The sequence below is a fragment of the Leptodactylus fuscus genome, chromosome 5 (genome assembly GCF_031893055.1).
Source record: "Leptodactylus fuscus isolate aLepFus1 chromosome 5, aLepFus1.hap2, whole genome shotgun sequence".
Lineage (NCBI taxonomy): Eukaryota > Metazoa > Chordata > Amphibia > Anura > Leptodactylidae > Leptodactylus > Leptodactylus fuscus.
The window spans coordinates 120,951,502-120,966,228 of record NC_134269.1 but is presented as its reverse complement, the minus strand read 5'-3'; the positions used below and the strand labels follow the sequence as shown (position 1 = coordinate 120,966,228).

General features: G+C 38.8%; 1 protein-coding gene across 2 annotated transcripts in view; it reads left to right on the top strand.

Annotated features, from left to right (window-relative positions):
• Positions 1–6,928, top strand: part of CELSR1 (cadherin EGF LAG seven-pass G-type receptor 1) — a 115,125-nt gene extending 108,197 nt beyond the window's left edge. The window contains exons 28-35 of one of the 2 annotated variants that reach the window (XM_075274157.1): positions 148–274; positions 1,007–1,132; positions 1,655–1,791; positions 2,696–2,799; positions 2,958–3,125; positions 3,614–3,856; positions 5,181–5,445; positions 6,274–6,928. In XM_075274157.1, the coding sequence (XP_075130258.1) occupies positions 148–274; positions 1,007–1,132; positions 1,655–1,791; positions 2,696–2,799; positions 2,958–3,125; positions 3,614–3,856; positions 5,181–5,445; positions 6,274–6,283 (1,180 nt within the window). In that variant the 3' untranslated portion in view covers positions 6,284–6,928. Of the gene's footprint in view, positions 1–147; positions 275–1,006; positions 1,133–1,654; positions 1,792–2,695; positions 2,800–2,957; positions 3,126–3,613; positions 3,857–5,180; positions 5,446–6,240 lie in introns of both variants that reach the window. The other variant, XM_075274155.1, reaches the window with a different exon arrangement.
• Positions 6,929–14,727: the final 7,799 nt, after the last annotated feature.

The window sequence follows — 14,727 nt, the reverse complement described above, 5'->3', positions numbered from 1 at the left end:
GTTTACTAATGAGATTGTGGATATGCTATAAATGTCTTTTGTGGAAAAAAACTTGAAATATGTCATAAGTAACAGCTACAAGGGACAAGGTTTCAGTGCATTTCATTGCTAAAGATACCATATTAATGAGAAAATTAATATTCCTAGATCAACACTGAGAACAGCTTTCCTTCTGCTGCTTCTGATCAGTGCCACATGGTTACTGGGACTCATGGCTGTCAACAGCGATGTGATGACATTTCACTACTTGTTTGCCATCTTCAGCTGTATGCAGGTATTGTGTTAAACTAATATTTTTCATCTCTGCAAAAATGACTCATTCTCTCCCACATCTTACAATTCTGTGTTCTGTATTACTCTTTAGATAGTTTGTTCAGCCACAAGCCAAGCTGCCCCAAACTTTTAGACTAGCTAGTTCACGTCCATATGTATCTATCCCCTCATACTACCAGATATTAGATAACCTTTCTACCCATCCTGAGTTGCTGCTTTCTGTTTATGTCATCTGTTTTTGTAACATTGCTAGATAGTGAATGATAAAGGAATTACTTTGGTTCAATCAGAGCCTCCATCTGTCCCTACTAGGCCATGCCACAGGCTTTGCCAGACCGCTCCTCTTACATTCCTTGGGCTTATTGCACATTGCATCCATAGATCTACTGTCCTTTATGACTTATTGTATCAAAAGGAAGAACGGCTCTCAAAACATTACCTGAAGATCTTCAGAATGTTATGTGCAAGAAGACAAGTCTGAAGTCTCTGTAATGCCAGTATCTAAATAAAATGTAACTGATACCTTAAAAATGGACTATATTACTTAATATCTATTAAGATTCTTTAATGGCCAAAGTAGTCTTGTGAGTTCATGTTAAGCCTGGAACAAGAAAGCTGGTAAACCAAAGAATTAAAATGTGTGTTTTATTGTGTGTGTGGTGCTATCGTACAGAAACCTTTAATAAAAGTCTTCTATCATTTATTATATTTTTTTCCCTTTTTTCCACTGCAGGGACTGTTCATTTTCTTTTTCCATTGTGTATTTAACAAAGAAGTCAGAAAGCAGTTAAAGAATACATTTACAGGAAACAAATACCTTGCAGACGAAAGTACAACAACCAGAGCCACATTATTAACTGTAAGTCATTTCCCTGATGTCTCGCTACTGCCCTCTGTAGGTGCCACTAAGAATATTGGTGGGCATTCATAGAAAGTCCGATTTCAGTAAAAAGCTCCTATTTGTGCTATCAGTTTGCAGACCTACATTAGTTGCATACATGAATATTATACATAATAGGAAAAAATGAAGTCACAATAAAATAACATGCGCACATTGAAGAGTTATCATTAGAAAAGTATTTTTCATTATAATATGTTACATATTATATTTTTCTACTTGGTTGCCAGGTATACTGTAAAAATTGCAGATATTTTTTCCAGAACTCCAAAAACTCTGCAATCACAAAACAAGTCTGTCATATTCTAAAACAGAGATTAGTGCTGGTAGCTTTGTCAAAAATGGCTCCCAGATGTCCCTTACTAACAGTTAGGGGCTCCTCAGCAATTATATATATCATGTAGTTGGATTTTATTAGTAAAACATTAGAAAAAAAACAGGAAAATATTAATGACAATATAATAATTGTTTTGTCATTTGTAGCGGACGCTTAATTATAATAACACCTACATGGATGAATCCAACATGTACAGAACCGGCATTGGAGAGTCCACAGTCTCTTTGGAGAGCACCGTCAGGTCAGCCAAGAGCCACAATAGCTACCTTGCTTATATCCTCAGGTAATGCGGTGGCGGGTGCATGGCGCTTGGCTTGTGTCTTTTCAATAACTGCTAGAAAATTTAGCTATTGTATTAAAGTGGAATGAATGACAATAGGGAGCCAGGTCTTTACTCTACAGGCTGCATGCTGGGCTCTGTCTGCTTCACTCTGGGACCATGCAATTGAGGTCTGGGGTTATTCTACTTGTACTACAAACACGCCAATTTAGATTCACTTTCATCTTACCCAGAGTGGTCAATTTATTGGACCCTTCACACAAATTATACATTTAATATGTATTCAGATTCATTGCATGGATCTTTTTTTTTGTTTTTGAAGTGGATGTGACTTCTGTTTTTAGACTTATCCAAATTAATACTGTACAAACATGTGCTATAGTAAATTTGGATCAATCTGCTTATTTACTTGTATCGGAATACGTATCCATTGCCTTAAAGAAAACTGTATCCTGATGACACTGTTATCTATTTTGGCTGTTTGTCCGTAACTAAAAACCGATTTTTTTTTCTTTTTTGCTAAATCTAGATGATTAGGTCCCAAATGTAAAATAAAAATACAGCTACTAACCTTCTTTACATGTATTGCAAAATAAATTCTGCTTTCTGCATGGCTATCTTCCTCTATAGCACAAAATACAGATTTTGCCTTGTATGGTAGATTAACACATATTACTATGTATATGAATATGATAATAAATTATGTTCTCCTTGGCTGGATTGGGCGTGGCTTGCATGCTGGTAAGCTGAATTGACAATTGTGGCAGAGAATTTCCATATATATTTGATATGTAATAGAAGTTTTCTTCTGCTTACTGCTTGTCATAAGTAGTGCAGAAAATGGCAGGTCACGCGCTCTGTGTGTAAGCCACATTTTAATGTATTCTGCAATGGTTACTAAATACAGGGATGAAGCAGCTCAGAAGCTTAGCTTGTCTTCAGGCCAGACCCGTGCCGGTGTAACAGAAGTTGATGGTGCCCTTTTCCACCGCAACCGCGCACATTCCCATGGTGAGGAATCTGGTGCATCATTATTATTGTATATATTCTATTAATATTATCTACATTTTCATGTACTCTTGTTCTAGCTAAATTTTGAGAATCTTTTACGATAGTCTTATAAGGACGTTACTACCAGTAGTAACCATTGCTGTTTTCTCCTTCTATAGGGCAGGACTCTGACTCGGACAGTGAGCTTTCCTTGGATGAGCATAGCAGCTCTTATGCTTCATCCCGTTCTTCTGACAGTGAAGATGAGGATATTGAAACAGAGCAACAGTGGAAACCAACCAGCCCTAAAAATAATGAGCGGGGACCAGTTCATAGCACCCCAAAAGGTAAGAGTATGATATCTCAACACTTTCTAAGCACTGTTAGTACACTTTTAATACATTACAACCTCACTGTACAAAACAGGCATCGAAGTCCTGAAAATAAAACATTATAGTGGGAGAATTATACTTTTTCAGAAAATAATAAAAAACTACTTAATCTTATTTCTATAAGCAATTCCTCAATGGAAAATAAGTTGCAGAGTTTGCATATAGCACCCAATCAGATCATTTCTTTCATTTTCTAATGTAATTGGTTTTGTCCTAATACATGAGGTCTTGGGGGGTGTTTACACGTTCAGGTTTTTTGATGCAGTTTTTAAGACCTAAACCCGGAGCATATTGTAACAGCAGAAGTGCAATCTGTCCTCTGTGTGTCCTCTCTCATGATCCACATCTGGTTTTGGCTTCAAAAGCTGCATCCGAAAACCTGACTGTGGGAACACAGCCTAATATATTTACATAACAAATTCTTATCTTGCTTCTCTGTGCAGTGGATTCTGTACCAAATCATGTTAAACCCTACTGGCCTGCTGACTGTGTGACCGCCAGTGACAGTGAAGATCAGGATGGCAAATGCAAGTTGAAAGTGGAAACAAAAGTAAATGTAGAACTGCACAATGAGAACAAGGTCAATCACTGTGGAGATGCCCCTCATGATAAGGAGAACGAAGCTCAGAACAAGGATGGCAAGCTTATCAGCACCCAAAACAATCAGCAGCCGGAGCTCAGGAAAGGTAAAGCTGACCCCTACTGTAATGTCCTTTCATTGTACTGATCATTGGGTACAAAAAGTGGGATTCACATAGATCAAGTACAAGGGCTGAGGCCCTCATTGATTGATTGTACATTTTTTTTATCAAAAGCGGAAAGACTCCATATCCATATACGCAGCTGGCCTAGGCCTGGTACTGCAGCCTGTCTCATATTATGGGGGACAAATGCAAACTATTCAGATATGTTCCATTTTACACCCAAAAGGATGACTTTAACATTTCTGAATGCAGTTAAAGGGGTTGTTCAGGTTCTCCAAAAAAAATAGGCAGGAGCAGAGAATGTTGTAAAATATTAAATACACTTATACTTATACGTCCTCTCTACTGTGGTTTCAAGCACTGCCCTCTGGTCCTCAGCACTGGAATCTGTTTATATGGCTGCAAATATTGCCATATCTATTATTTTACAACATTCCCGGCACCAGTCCAAGTATCTGAGGACATTGACAATGTTAACTCTTCGATAGTTTTGCGTATGGTGAAAACATATCTCCCTTTTCTGACTTCTTCAGTCTTGTCAAGCTTATAATGTGGTTCCAAGAGATATAAAAATCTGCACGTAACATTTGTAACTAGAAGTTCAGAGCTTTTCACGGCATCATTGAGCATACTCAGCATCAGGATAGGTAGACCTGGAACATGGAATGAGCTCTTTGGGTCAGATGAGACCACTGTCTACTAAGGAGTTAATATATAGGAATGATTCTGTAATAATGAATGTAACCAATAACATAGCTGCTGTATATGACAATGATGTATGTGTTCTTTATAGTCGTCCTGCCCATTATATTTACCTAATGAGTCAAGTTTACTCAGGAGAACAAAAGGCTTACATGAGTTACTCTTCCTGTGTCACCCACGGTCCCTTCTCAAGTTTATTCTGGAGGCTTTGAGGCAAAGTACAACAGGACAAGTTGTGTGGTAGCCGGGGCATAGTGCAGTAAAGGGGCACATATATGCTCCTTATAGTAAAAGAGGTGGCCATGTTCTGTAATGTTACAATAGAGAATTCATATGACTGGCAGAAGGCGCACAGTTTCTATTTAAAGAAAAAAAATTCTAGTTGTAAAAGAAAACCGCAATAAGTTCTAAACAATAGCTTGTCTTCTTCAGTCAATGCCACAAAGTGCACCCAGGAATTTAGAGATTTTCCATACTCTAGCACTGTGTATGTGGCCACTACAGTAACACCACAGCCAATAAACCACCACATAAACACTCCAGTCAGATCATAATATGTTTTCATGCCTACCCTGTTCACTAACATTTACAATACCTTTAATAGGAATTCTAAAAAACAAGGTCACATACCCGCCACCTTTGACCGACAAGAATATGAAAAATCGTCTACGTGAGAAATTGGCAGACTATAATCAAAGTACGATCTCCTCAAGGACTTCCTCTGTATGTTCAAATGATGGCGTCCGTCCAGTAACAGACAATGCCATTAGCCTCAAAAATTCCCGGAGAGACCATTCTCGAGAACAGCTCAATGGCATAGCAATGAGTGTGCAAGTGGCACCTACAAATGGTGAAACCTCAGATTCTGAGTAAGTATGCTTAAATATGGCGCTATATCAGATATGTGGAACACTGTGCTATACAACTGGGATGTGGAAACTTGGTGAAATATCTCTGAAAATAGATTACTTCTAAATATGGGGTTTTAGGTGAGTTTGATGCATGAGAGGATCGGAAATACCAAAGCCTACGTTGTAGCATAGTGCTAACCACAGTAATAAGACTAAGTACGGAAGTGTCTCAATAATTGTCTTGCCCTAGACATGAGCCATATTTGCAGGGATGGTAAGCGTAGCACTGGTTATCCAAGTGCTAGACCTGTCATGAGTAGATGACGGCATGTTTAGGGAAGCATGCACTTAGTTATGTACCCTCCACCTTCACCACTTCATGGGTGTTAAAAAACAATACTAATAACATATTACACTGTAAAAACAAATATAACCACATTGTTAATGTAGGTTATATTTCCATTTACCTGTAGTCCACCGGATTTCCTGCTTATCCTATGTACTGACAAACTAATTGAGACAATCTGCCCTGTTTGTATCCATGTATAGGATAATAATTCTGGTTTTCTGGAGCAGAAAGTTGGTTTTTGACACAACAAATCTTTTCTAAATCGATACAAATTCTTACAATAAGTAGATCTCCTCTGCTGACTTTTGCATGGGAACAAAATTGGTGACAGGGGTATATTTGCATGCTTTTTCTGAGACTACTACTCCTTCCTTGGACATTTGCATAACCAACAGACTAACATCACATATGTATGAAGTTCCTATCTAACCCTAACCCTGCATGATGCCTTCTTTCATAAACAGCGGCAGTAATGAAACTTCAATTTGAATCATCAGGAAACTGTGAAGGCTGGTAGTGATCGGGAAACCTCATCCCAAGCTTGTGATGCCCTCAACACCTGGGATAACACAGAAAAACGCAAGTGTCATGGTCGAGGATATATTGTTGCTAATGCAATTACCTAATATGGCAGACTTGTGACTGCTTCCTAATATACATACATATCGGAAAGGCTGTGCTGTCAGCACCCAGTGCCAAATGTGTGACAATAAGCAAGGTTCCATAGCCCCAGATGAAAAGGACATCGCAGTAGAGACTGGCGGATTCCGAGAGCCATACATTGCAGAGGAGACTGCTTTGTGGTGCAGTCTAAGCTATCGACTCTTGAACTGATGTAAATACAATGGGACTACTATGTTGAAATCGGCATTCTACAGACGGCCCTTTTCTCGCAGGGGGGGGCCGTCACCGCTGATTTGCTTGTGTTCTGTCACAATGTGACCTTCCAGCCTGCTGAACAATATGCACCGGAATATGATACCAAGTGCCCTTCATTCATTTCACCACATTATAATGTGTCTTAAAATCTCACCCGATGTAAAAATCTATAACATTGACTGTAGATATTTTTATATTTTGTATGAAGGCTTTAAAAAGCTCTTTTTGTAAATTTCACACTAGAACTAGTTTGTTTCTTTGATACTCTGAGACCTGCTGATGACAGATATTTTTATATTAAGATTGCACAACGTTACTTGAATTTTAACATTTTATTTTTCGGAAAATTTGTCATTTTTTTATTTTAATGTGGAAATTTTAGTGGTGATTAATTTACAAACCTGTGCCCTACATCAAGACAAAAATCATTGAATTGTGCTGCCAAGTAATTGTTATCCTTGTCATTACTGTCACTTCACAAAGCCTTCTGTTGTCTTTGTTGGACTTTGAGGCCTTCTACAAAAATCCATCCAGTTGTGAACCTTTTTAGAGCTTCCTTTCATGTCATTGTACAGCTGAAATATGCCTTCCACCATAAAAAAGCCACAAAACGTGGTGGTTCATCGTACCTGAAATCCTCATGTACTAGAATACTTTACAGATTGTATTGTGAGAATGGGAGCCGTGGCCGAGTACGCTTTGTGTCCCTACACAATACTGGCTGCTCTAGTCCTTTAAAAGAACTTTTTTTTTATACACCTTGTGATTCGATGTCCAATAATTGAATGTATATTTTTATACTACGACATCCGTTTATTTTGGAATGAGCAATGTAGCTTTTTTTACTTTTATTTCCTAAAGGTAGCCATTTTGTACTAGGCAGAAGATCTCACACACTCAGGTTGGCGTAAAGGGAGTTGTATGTGCTAAAACTTTCTACTGTGCACCCTGTTAAAAGGTGTTCCTTCAAATCTGCTGTAGGGAACCACTGTTTATAAAGGTCTATGTTATACAGTATATAGCCATAGCCATGCAGTAAGTCACACAAGCTCCTAAAAAAAGATGATAAAGGTACAATCGCCCATAGCACTATCTACTCTCTTCCATTTTCAGTTGAGAGTTGGACTTATCATTCCTGGTGTTGTATTGTATACAGGAGGGCTCCTTCTTTAGCTGCTGTTATGCAGGTAGCCATACGGTTGGGAAGACATAGACAAGATTTTTTATTAATATATACACATGACGTGCAAAAGGATAACAATGTTATGAACTCTTGAGGCTCCATATCTCACCATCCACTACAGCTTCGGACCTGACACTACCATCATTTTATAGACAATCATCTTGGCTATCTCATACTATTTAGCACATGATTTGATATGCACATTCTTGGGATGTAACGGTCTTGTTGCTGTTTTGCTCTTACAAATCTAAATTTAAATTTTTATTATTTTGTAAATCCACCTTTGGCTTTCTACACTGCCTGAATTCTTCTGGACGTGCTCTCAATCTGATTCAAGCAAGTCTCAGCTGAAACCTGATCCCAGGTCTCTTCTACATGTTCCCAATGTTGGTGCATACTGATCAACTCACTTGGGTATGAATATAGCTTTTTCTTCAACTCTACCCACAAGTGTTCGATTGGGTTGTGGTCTGGGGACTGTGGAGGCCAATCCAACACCTCTACTTCATTGTCATTGAACCATTTCTTTGCTAATCTCAACGTATCCTTTGTGTTGTTGTCCTGATGGAACACTATGTCATCCTTTTCATACCCATAGTGCTCGAGTGTACGAAGTAACTCATCTTGTAGGATACTCACAGATAGCTCAGCATTGAGACCACCATCAATCCCGGCAAAGTATAAAATGGCGTTGGCTGTGAAACATTCCCATATCATCAGGTTTCCTCTACCAAACTTGACAGTTCCTTCAATGTCTGCATCTGTTAGCCCTCCTTTCCCTTGTTTCTTCCAGACCCATTAGAGCAAAGTGTATTGACTTTAGTCTCATCGCTCCAAAGCACCTATTTCTAATGTTCTGCCGTCCATTTTTCGTACTTTTTTTGCAAACTGGAGCCGACAATACTTTTGGTGATATTGAAGCTTTTAGGGAATGAGAGAACAGGTTGTAATTTGGAGTATACAAGAAGAAAAAGATTTTTCCACCACCAGTAGCAAAACTGTAAGAATGCAGTTACATGACAAGAATCTGCATAACTAATCATATGCTAAATAGCTACAAGTCACATTTACATATGAAATAGCCAAGATGATTGTCTATAAAATGATGGTAGTCTCATGTTAGAAGCTGGAGTGGATGGTGAGATATGGAGCCTGAAAGTCAAAAGTTTAGAACGTTGTTACCCTTTTGCATGCATTTATATTTCTTGTTTTTATGGCAAGGAGAGACAAGATAGGATTAAAGAATAATGTGATTTACAGAGGAATTCCTGCTATTTAATTTCTTCTTATGTATTTTCTACATGTTATATCTTTGCTCAGGGATGACTTTCAATGCAGGGTGTACATTATAAAGTTTTAGCACTTTAACCTTATGCTGGGGTACCCATTCACAGTGTGGCCCAGTTGCAATAGCCGTATGCAAATTGTCACTTGACTGTACATGTTTCTGTAAATTAAACTATGGCATGTATAGGTGCCACCCAGTTATCATGTGTATTACTGCAGCTGGGCAGCCTTAAAGGGGTTTTCCCAAAATCCCAGCTTATACACTATATTATACAGTATAGGTTATAAGTGTGTGATAGCTGGAAATTTGGGACCACTTATCCATTCAAACGGGAGACACAGGACTCTTATTTTCATGATCAGTGGGAGTCCCAGCGACCATACTTTATTCTGGGAACCCTAATATAGAATATTTTGTGTTATCAGTACATGTCTTGTGGTACGGCAGTAGATGTATAGCATTGTGTATAGCATGAACAGTACCATTTGGCCCCTTTAAATTGTAGATCTAGTGCACAGTGGTACTGTCACTGTGTGTATATTTTGACCAGAAAGCCTAGACCTCTGGTGGCTTTATTGAACTGCTCTTAGATCATCATAGGACTCTATGCTAATTCTGTTACGTCTGGTTTAGTAGAATCACTGGAAGTCTAGGTGCTGCACCCATAATATGAATGTCTTAAAGTGGCCTTAGTAATTCAGCAGGTTAGCTCAGTGAAAGTATTTCCCGTGGCATAGCCAAGTGCATGTGAGGTTTGCACATTAGTATAACACAACTGCTACACACATAGGTGTTTGGTGTAATCGAAGTGCCTTAGAACAAGTCACTAACTTACCTTTTGCTCTTACATGTTTTGTTGCCGGATTTTTACCCGTTTTAGAGCCCACTTTGATTTTATTTTCTAAATGTCCATTTAAGAATACTTTATACTGTTTCTGTCTTCATCAGTGCATACAGATGTTAGCGGGAACTTCTGCAACATAATATCTTATCATAGAAGACAATAAAAAGTCATTGAAATATTTTTTTTCCAATGATTTTCCATTGTATTTTATTTCATGCTGTAGAAGTTTAAGTTCCCGCCAACTCTGCTACATCTGCATAGCGGCTATTACCGGTATGCAGTATCCATGTACACAGGTCCATTGCAGAGAAATCTTGTAGAATGTACATTGCATCCATGCTCGAAAAGGCAAATAAGTGTTAAATATTGGCAAGGTGGTTTTTTTTATTTTTAAAACTATTTTTATGACAAATACTAGACACTGGATTTTTTACATGTATATTTATTGATGTACAAAACACTGGAAAAAACTGAACTGATAAGATGGAATGGTAAATTAAAATGTTGAACCAGTCCCTGTTTCCTGACCGATTATTAATGTACTATAGAATATGGCCATGAGAAGTGCTAGAAGGTAATTGAACGTCTATAGTTCTTACATGGAATAAGCTTAAAGTGGCTGAAGACTGACAATGTACAAAGAGGAAGTCATAAACTTTAAACAGTGTTCCCAATTTTACCAGGACAGTCATGTACTCGACCCCGTAGCTGGGTTTAACAATCCATATCCCACTCAAACAAGTGGTCCCTATAGTGTGAGGGCTATTATTTTTAAGTTGTACTTTTTACAGTAGGATCATACTAACATCACCTCATCGTTGTTCTGGTCCGTCGGAGGACCAGAACCAGAACAAACCACTAAAATTGCAGTAACACATGGAGTCCGATGGACCGCGTTGACTATAATGGGTCCGTTGGCTGTCCAACCTTTTAAAACTGAAGGATTTTTTTTCTTCTGCCGATTTCTTTGGTGGACAATGCAATGGCGACTTTGGCACTATTTGGAGTACATAATATTGGTAAACTGACAATATATATATATATATATATATATATATATATATATATAAATTTTGACATTGTGATTCCAGATTTGATGTTTTTTTTTTACTGTATCTAAGAAATACTGTAACATTTTAATGGCTATAACTGGACGCAGCGGTAGCCATTGTGATGGTTTTTGCCACGACTGCAGTGTATTGCTCCTGCAGTATCTTCCTGTGAAGCTCCTTTTTATTAAGTCTTAATAAAATTTATACAACAGCAGTCCTGGAAGCCTTCACTAGGTATCCGGCTGCCATGACAACAGAGGAGGGGGCTCCCTCCTAACTGCTCAGATGCCATGGTCGCTAAAGGGTTAGCTGCATGAAATTGAAGTAATACCAAGTGCTGCAGGTGGGGGTCTAGTGCCACAGGCCCATGGATGGGGCAGAGCGTTAGCCTGCTGCATACACTCCCTTCTGATGTACATATGCAGTGGCTGTCAGGAAAAGCTTATTAAATAATCAATATTTTATCAAACCAGTTCTTCAATGGGTGATATGGTCCGGCATATGGCAGCACACAGTGCCTTGTCTTCTCTAAAGGGTATACAGTAGTTAATGTATGACGAAATAGGGTTGTCTCTGCACTACGTGCATGTATTTCTGCAAGCTACATCTATATTCATGGATATCTGCAGAAATATCTGCTACAAATCTGATGCATGTGAATAGAGCCTATTATGACACTATAGAGACTCTGCATGGTGCCATGTTTATGTACACAGCACTGGCGTATGAGCTCTTAATATTAGAAACGGATGAAGAATAAATATATCCATATACATACAAGGTACTGGATACAACACTGCAATAACAGAAGATCACAAATACCCTTAGGTTGTGATGCAGGTAAGTGAACTGCTTTTTACACTGCTTGACCCTGTTAGAATGAAATTCGTATGATCCAGGTTGACCTGGAGGCTTCTTATTCAACCCAGGGTGTGGAGAACAAATATCACAGGGATTAAGTAGAATAATACATGTGAATGGGTCCTGTCAGCTGTGCTATTTGCATATGCTTTATCAGTCAGCTATTGCAGAAATAGGAGAAGATTCTGGAATTTCTGGACAGATAGAACTCGCACCATTTCTACATTTCCGAGTTTTCCTTAAACTCTTTTTTGTATTTTATATGCTGGCAATAAAGCAGACATTCATTTGTAATAGAACGTGAAATCCACACATGGTTACAAGACACGACTGAAACTTTATCAGCCGGATCAGGTTTCCAAACTATTGACTCGGGCTCGACATGCACACAACGGTTTCTTTGCTAGACGAGAATTTCCTGTGCGTTATTGGCGGAGATATCTATTGTGCACATTCACAAAGCTTGCACACTCATGTGTACATGACCTAAAAATGTCCAACACAAAGTAGGTATTATGTAAAATAAAGTAGTCAAGGAATGTTTTATGTTATTCACATTGTGCATACCACACTATTTAATACTATCATTTAGGTTGATCCCTTTTCCTTTGTGTAAAAGAGGGACAGTCACAGCAGTTTCACATATCCATTGCCAAACTTTATTTTATTTAAAATACTGATTTTTTTGATTTTTTTTATAGAGAAAGCTGGCTGCAATACATAGAAACAACTATTATGATGTCTTTGTGCTACATGTAATATTCTGAAATATTATAATTTAGAATCTATCCCATAATCTATTATCTTTCTCTAGAAAAGATTATAAATCATTTCACGATCTTCCCCAATTTAGTCTTGTTTGTTGGAGACAGTATATTGCCTTACAGGAAAGCTTAAAGGGATTCGGTCATTAGAATCCCTTTATTCAGTACTACCACGTCAGAATAGCCTTAAGAAAGGCTATTGTGCAAATGACTCTTCAGACAGCACAGAGGCCATCCCCTGTGCTGTCTGAAGACTCTCCAGCGACACCCTCCATCTTATTCTCGAGAACGCCTCTTCTTTGCATCTTCATCCGAAATCACTAACTGTGCAAATCTGTCGGCCGAACAGGCAATCGTGTAAGAGGCCACAGGGAAAAAAAAAAAGCCGACTGACGTGCACAGTCGGCGCTTTTGGATGAAGACGCGGAGAAGAGGTGGTATCGAGAAGAAGATGGAGGGTGTATATACAGTATATTGCCTTAAGGAATGCTGTCACATCCATGTTCCCACAGCGACCAAGTTTCGTCATTCTTTTAATACAGACGCAGTCTGCAAGCTGGCGCACTTAGAATAAGATACAGAGCTCATGACCCTATCAAATACACTGTCTACCAATAAGTATTTGGACACCCAGTAAAGTTCTGCAGAGATGGAGTTATGGTCTGTGGGTGTTTCTCCTGGTATGGATTGGGACTCTTCGTCCCAGTGCATGGTAAACTCAACACCAACGCCTATTGTACTATTTTAGATTACAGTGCCGTCTTACGCGCTACACATTGAAATCAATGGGTTAAAAAACCTCCCATTGATTTCAGTGTGTAGCACGCGTAAGACGGCACCCATTGAAGTCAATGGGATTCTGTTTTACAGCGCTCACTCTGACACGTGTTTACGTGTCAGAATGAGCGGCGCCTTACTCCGTGTGAATGCAGCCTATGGGCTCGTGCACACAGGTAACGCGAGCGTATTTTAGCATAATACACGTGTATATAATACACGTGAAAAAATAAGACTCCCATTGACTTCAATGAAATCTTTTACACATGTAAAAAAAATGCACCAAAAAACGTGACACGTTTTTTACACGTGTAAAAGATTTCATTGAAGTCAGTGGGAGTGTTATTTTTACACGTGTATTCTATACACGTGTATTATGCTAAAATACACTCGCGTTAACTCCATGTGCACGAGCCCTAACTGTTGTAAATATGTCAATTTTCTTGCGTCTTTTTGTTTCTGCTTTCTGAGCATGTGCAGAAAAATAGACAGTATAATGAATACACGCCCGTTACCCAAAGACTTTAATGTTAAAAAATAACGGATGCTTGACATCAGTCATGAAACCAGGTTTTTTTTTTAACAGACACAAAAGTCCTGCATATGATGGATTGGGTGTATAATGGGCACAAGATTAAATACTCTTGAAGTGTATGAAAATGTTAGCGGATTTGTGACAGTTCAGCTAGCGTCCATTGCTGAAATCTTGTAACAGACAATAATACCAGACACTACTGATGGTCACCAGCGGTAGTGTGAACGACCACTTAGTTAGCATATTAAGGGCCATAGTAATAGTATGGAAATATGCCAAGCAGTAAATAGAGCAGCCAGAGGAGTCAGAATACCTGTGAGATGATTGCAAGAGAGGATCAAGGCATATGGGAAAAAGCAATATCTCCGTCGGTAGGAAAGCGCTGCAGTGTGCGCGCATGTCTGGGATTAAATAGCACATGTGTGGGGAATGCCGAGAATATCTTACTTTTTTCCTATTTGACCCAATTCAGACACCGTGTCCCTATTCATTCCCCATTTTCGTTCACTAATAGACCCACTTCCAGTCTGCACGTGTACAGGGCACCACATTCTCGGTGTTCTTCACAGGAGTTATATAATCCCAGTGCTGAATATTAGTGAATAAATGTACTATTTTATGGCATAGATATATGTGTACAAAGTCTCTATACCAGTGAATATTATGGGTTTAGACCCTACTTTGTTACACTAATCCGAGTGTACCTCCTGCGTCATTTGGAGCATTCTGATAGTCTCTGACACCACCGGCCGCCATACACTCATCTGC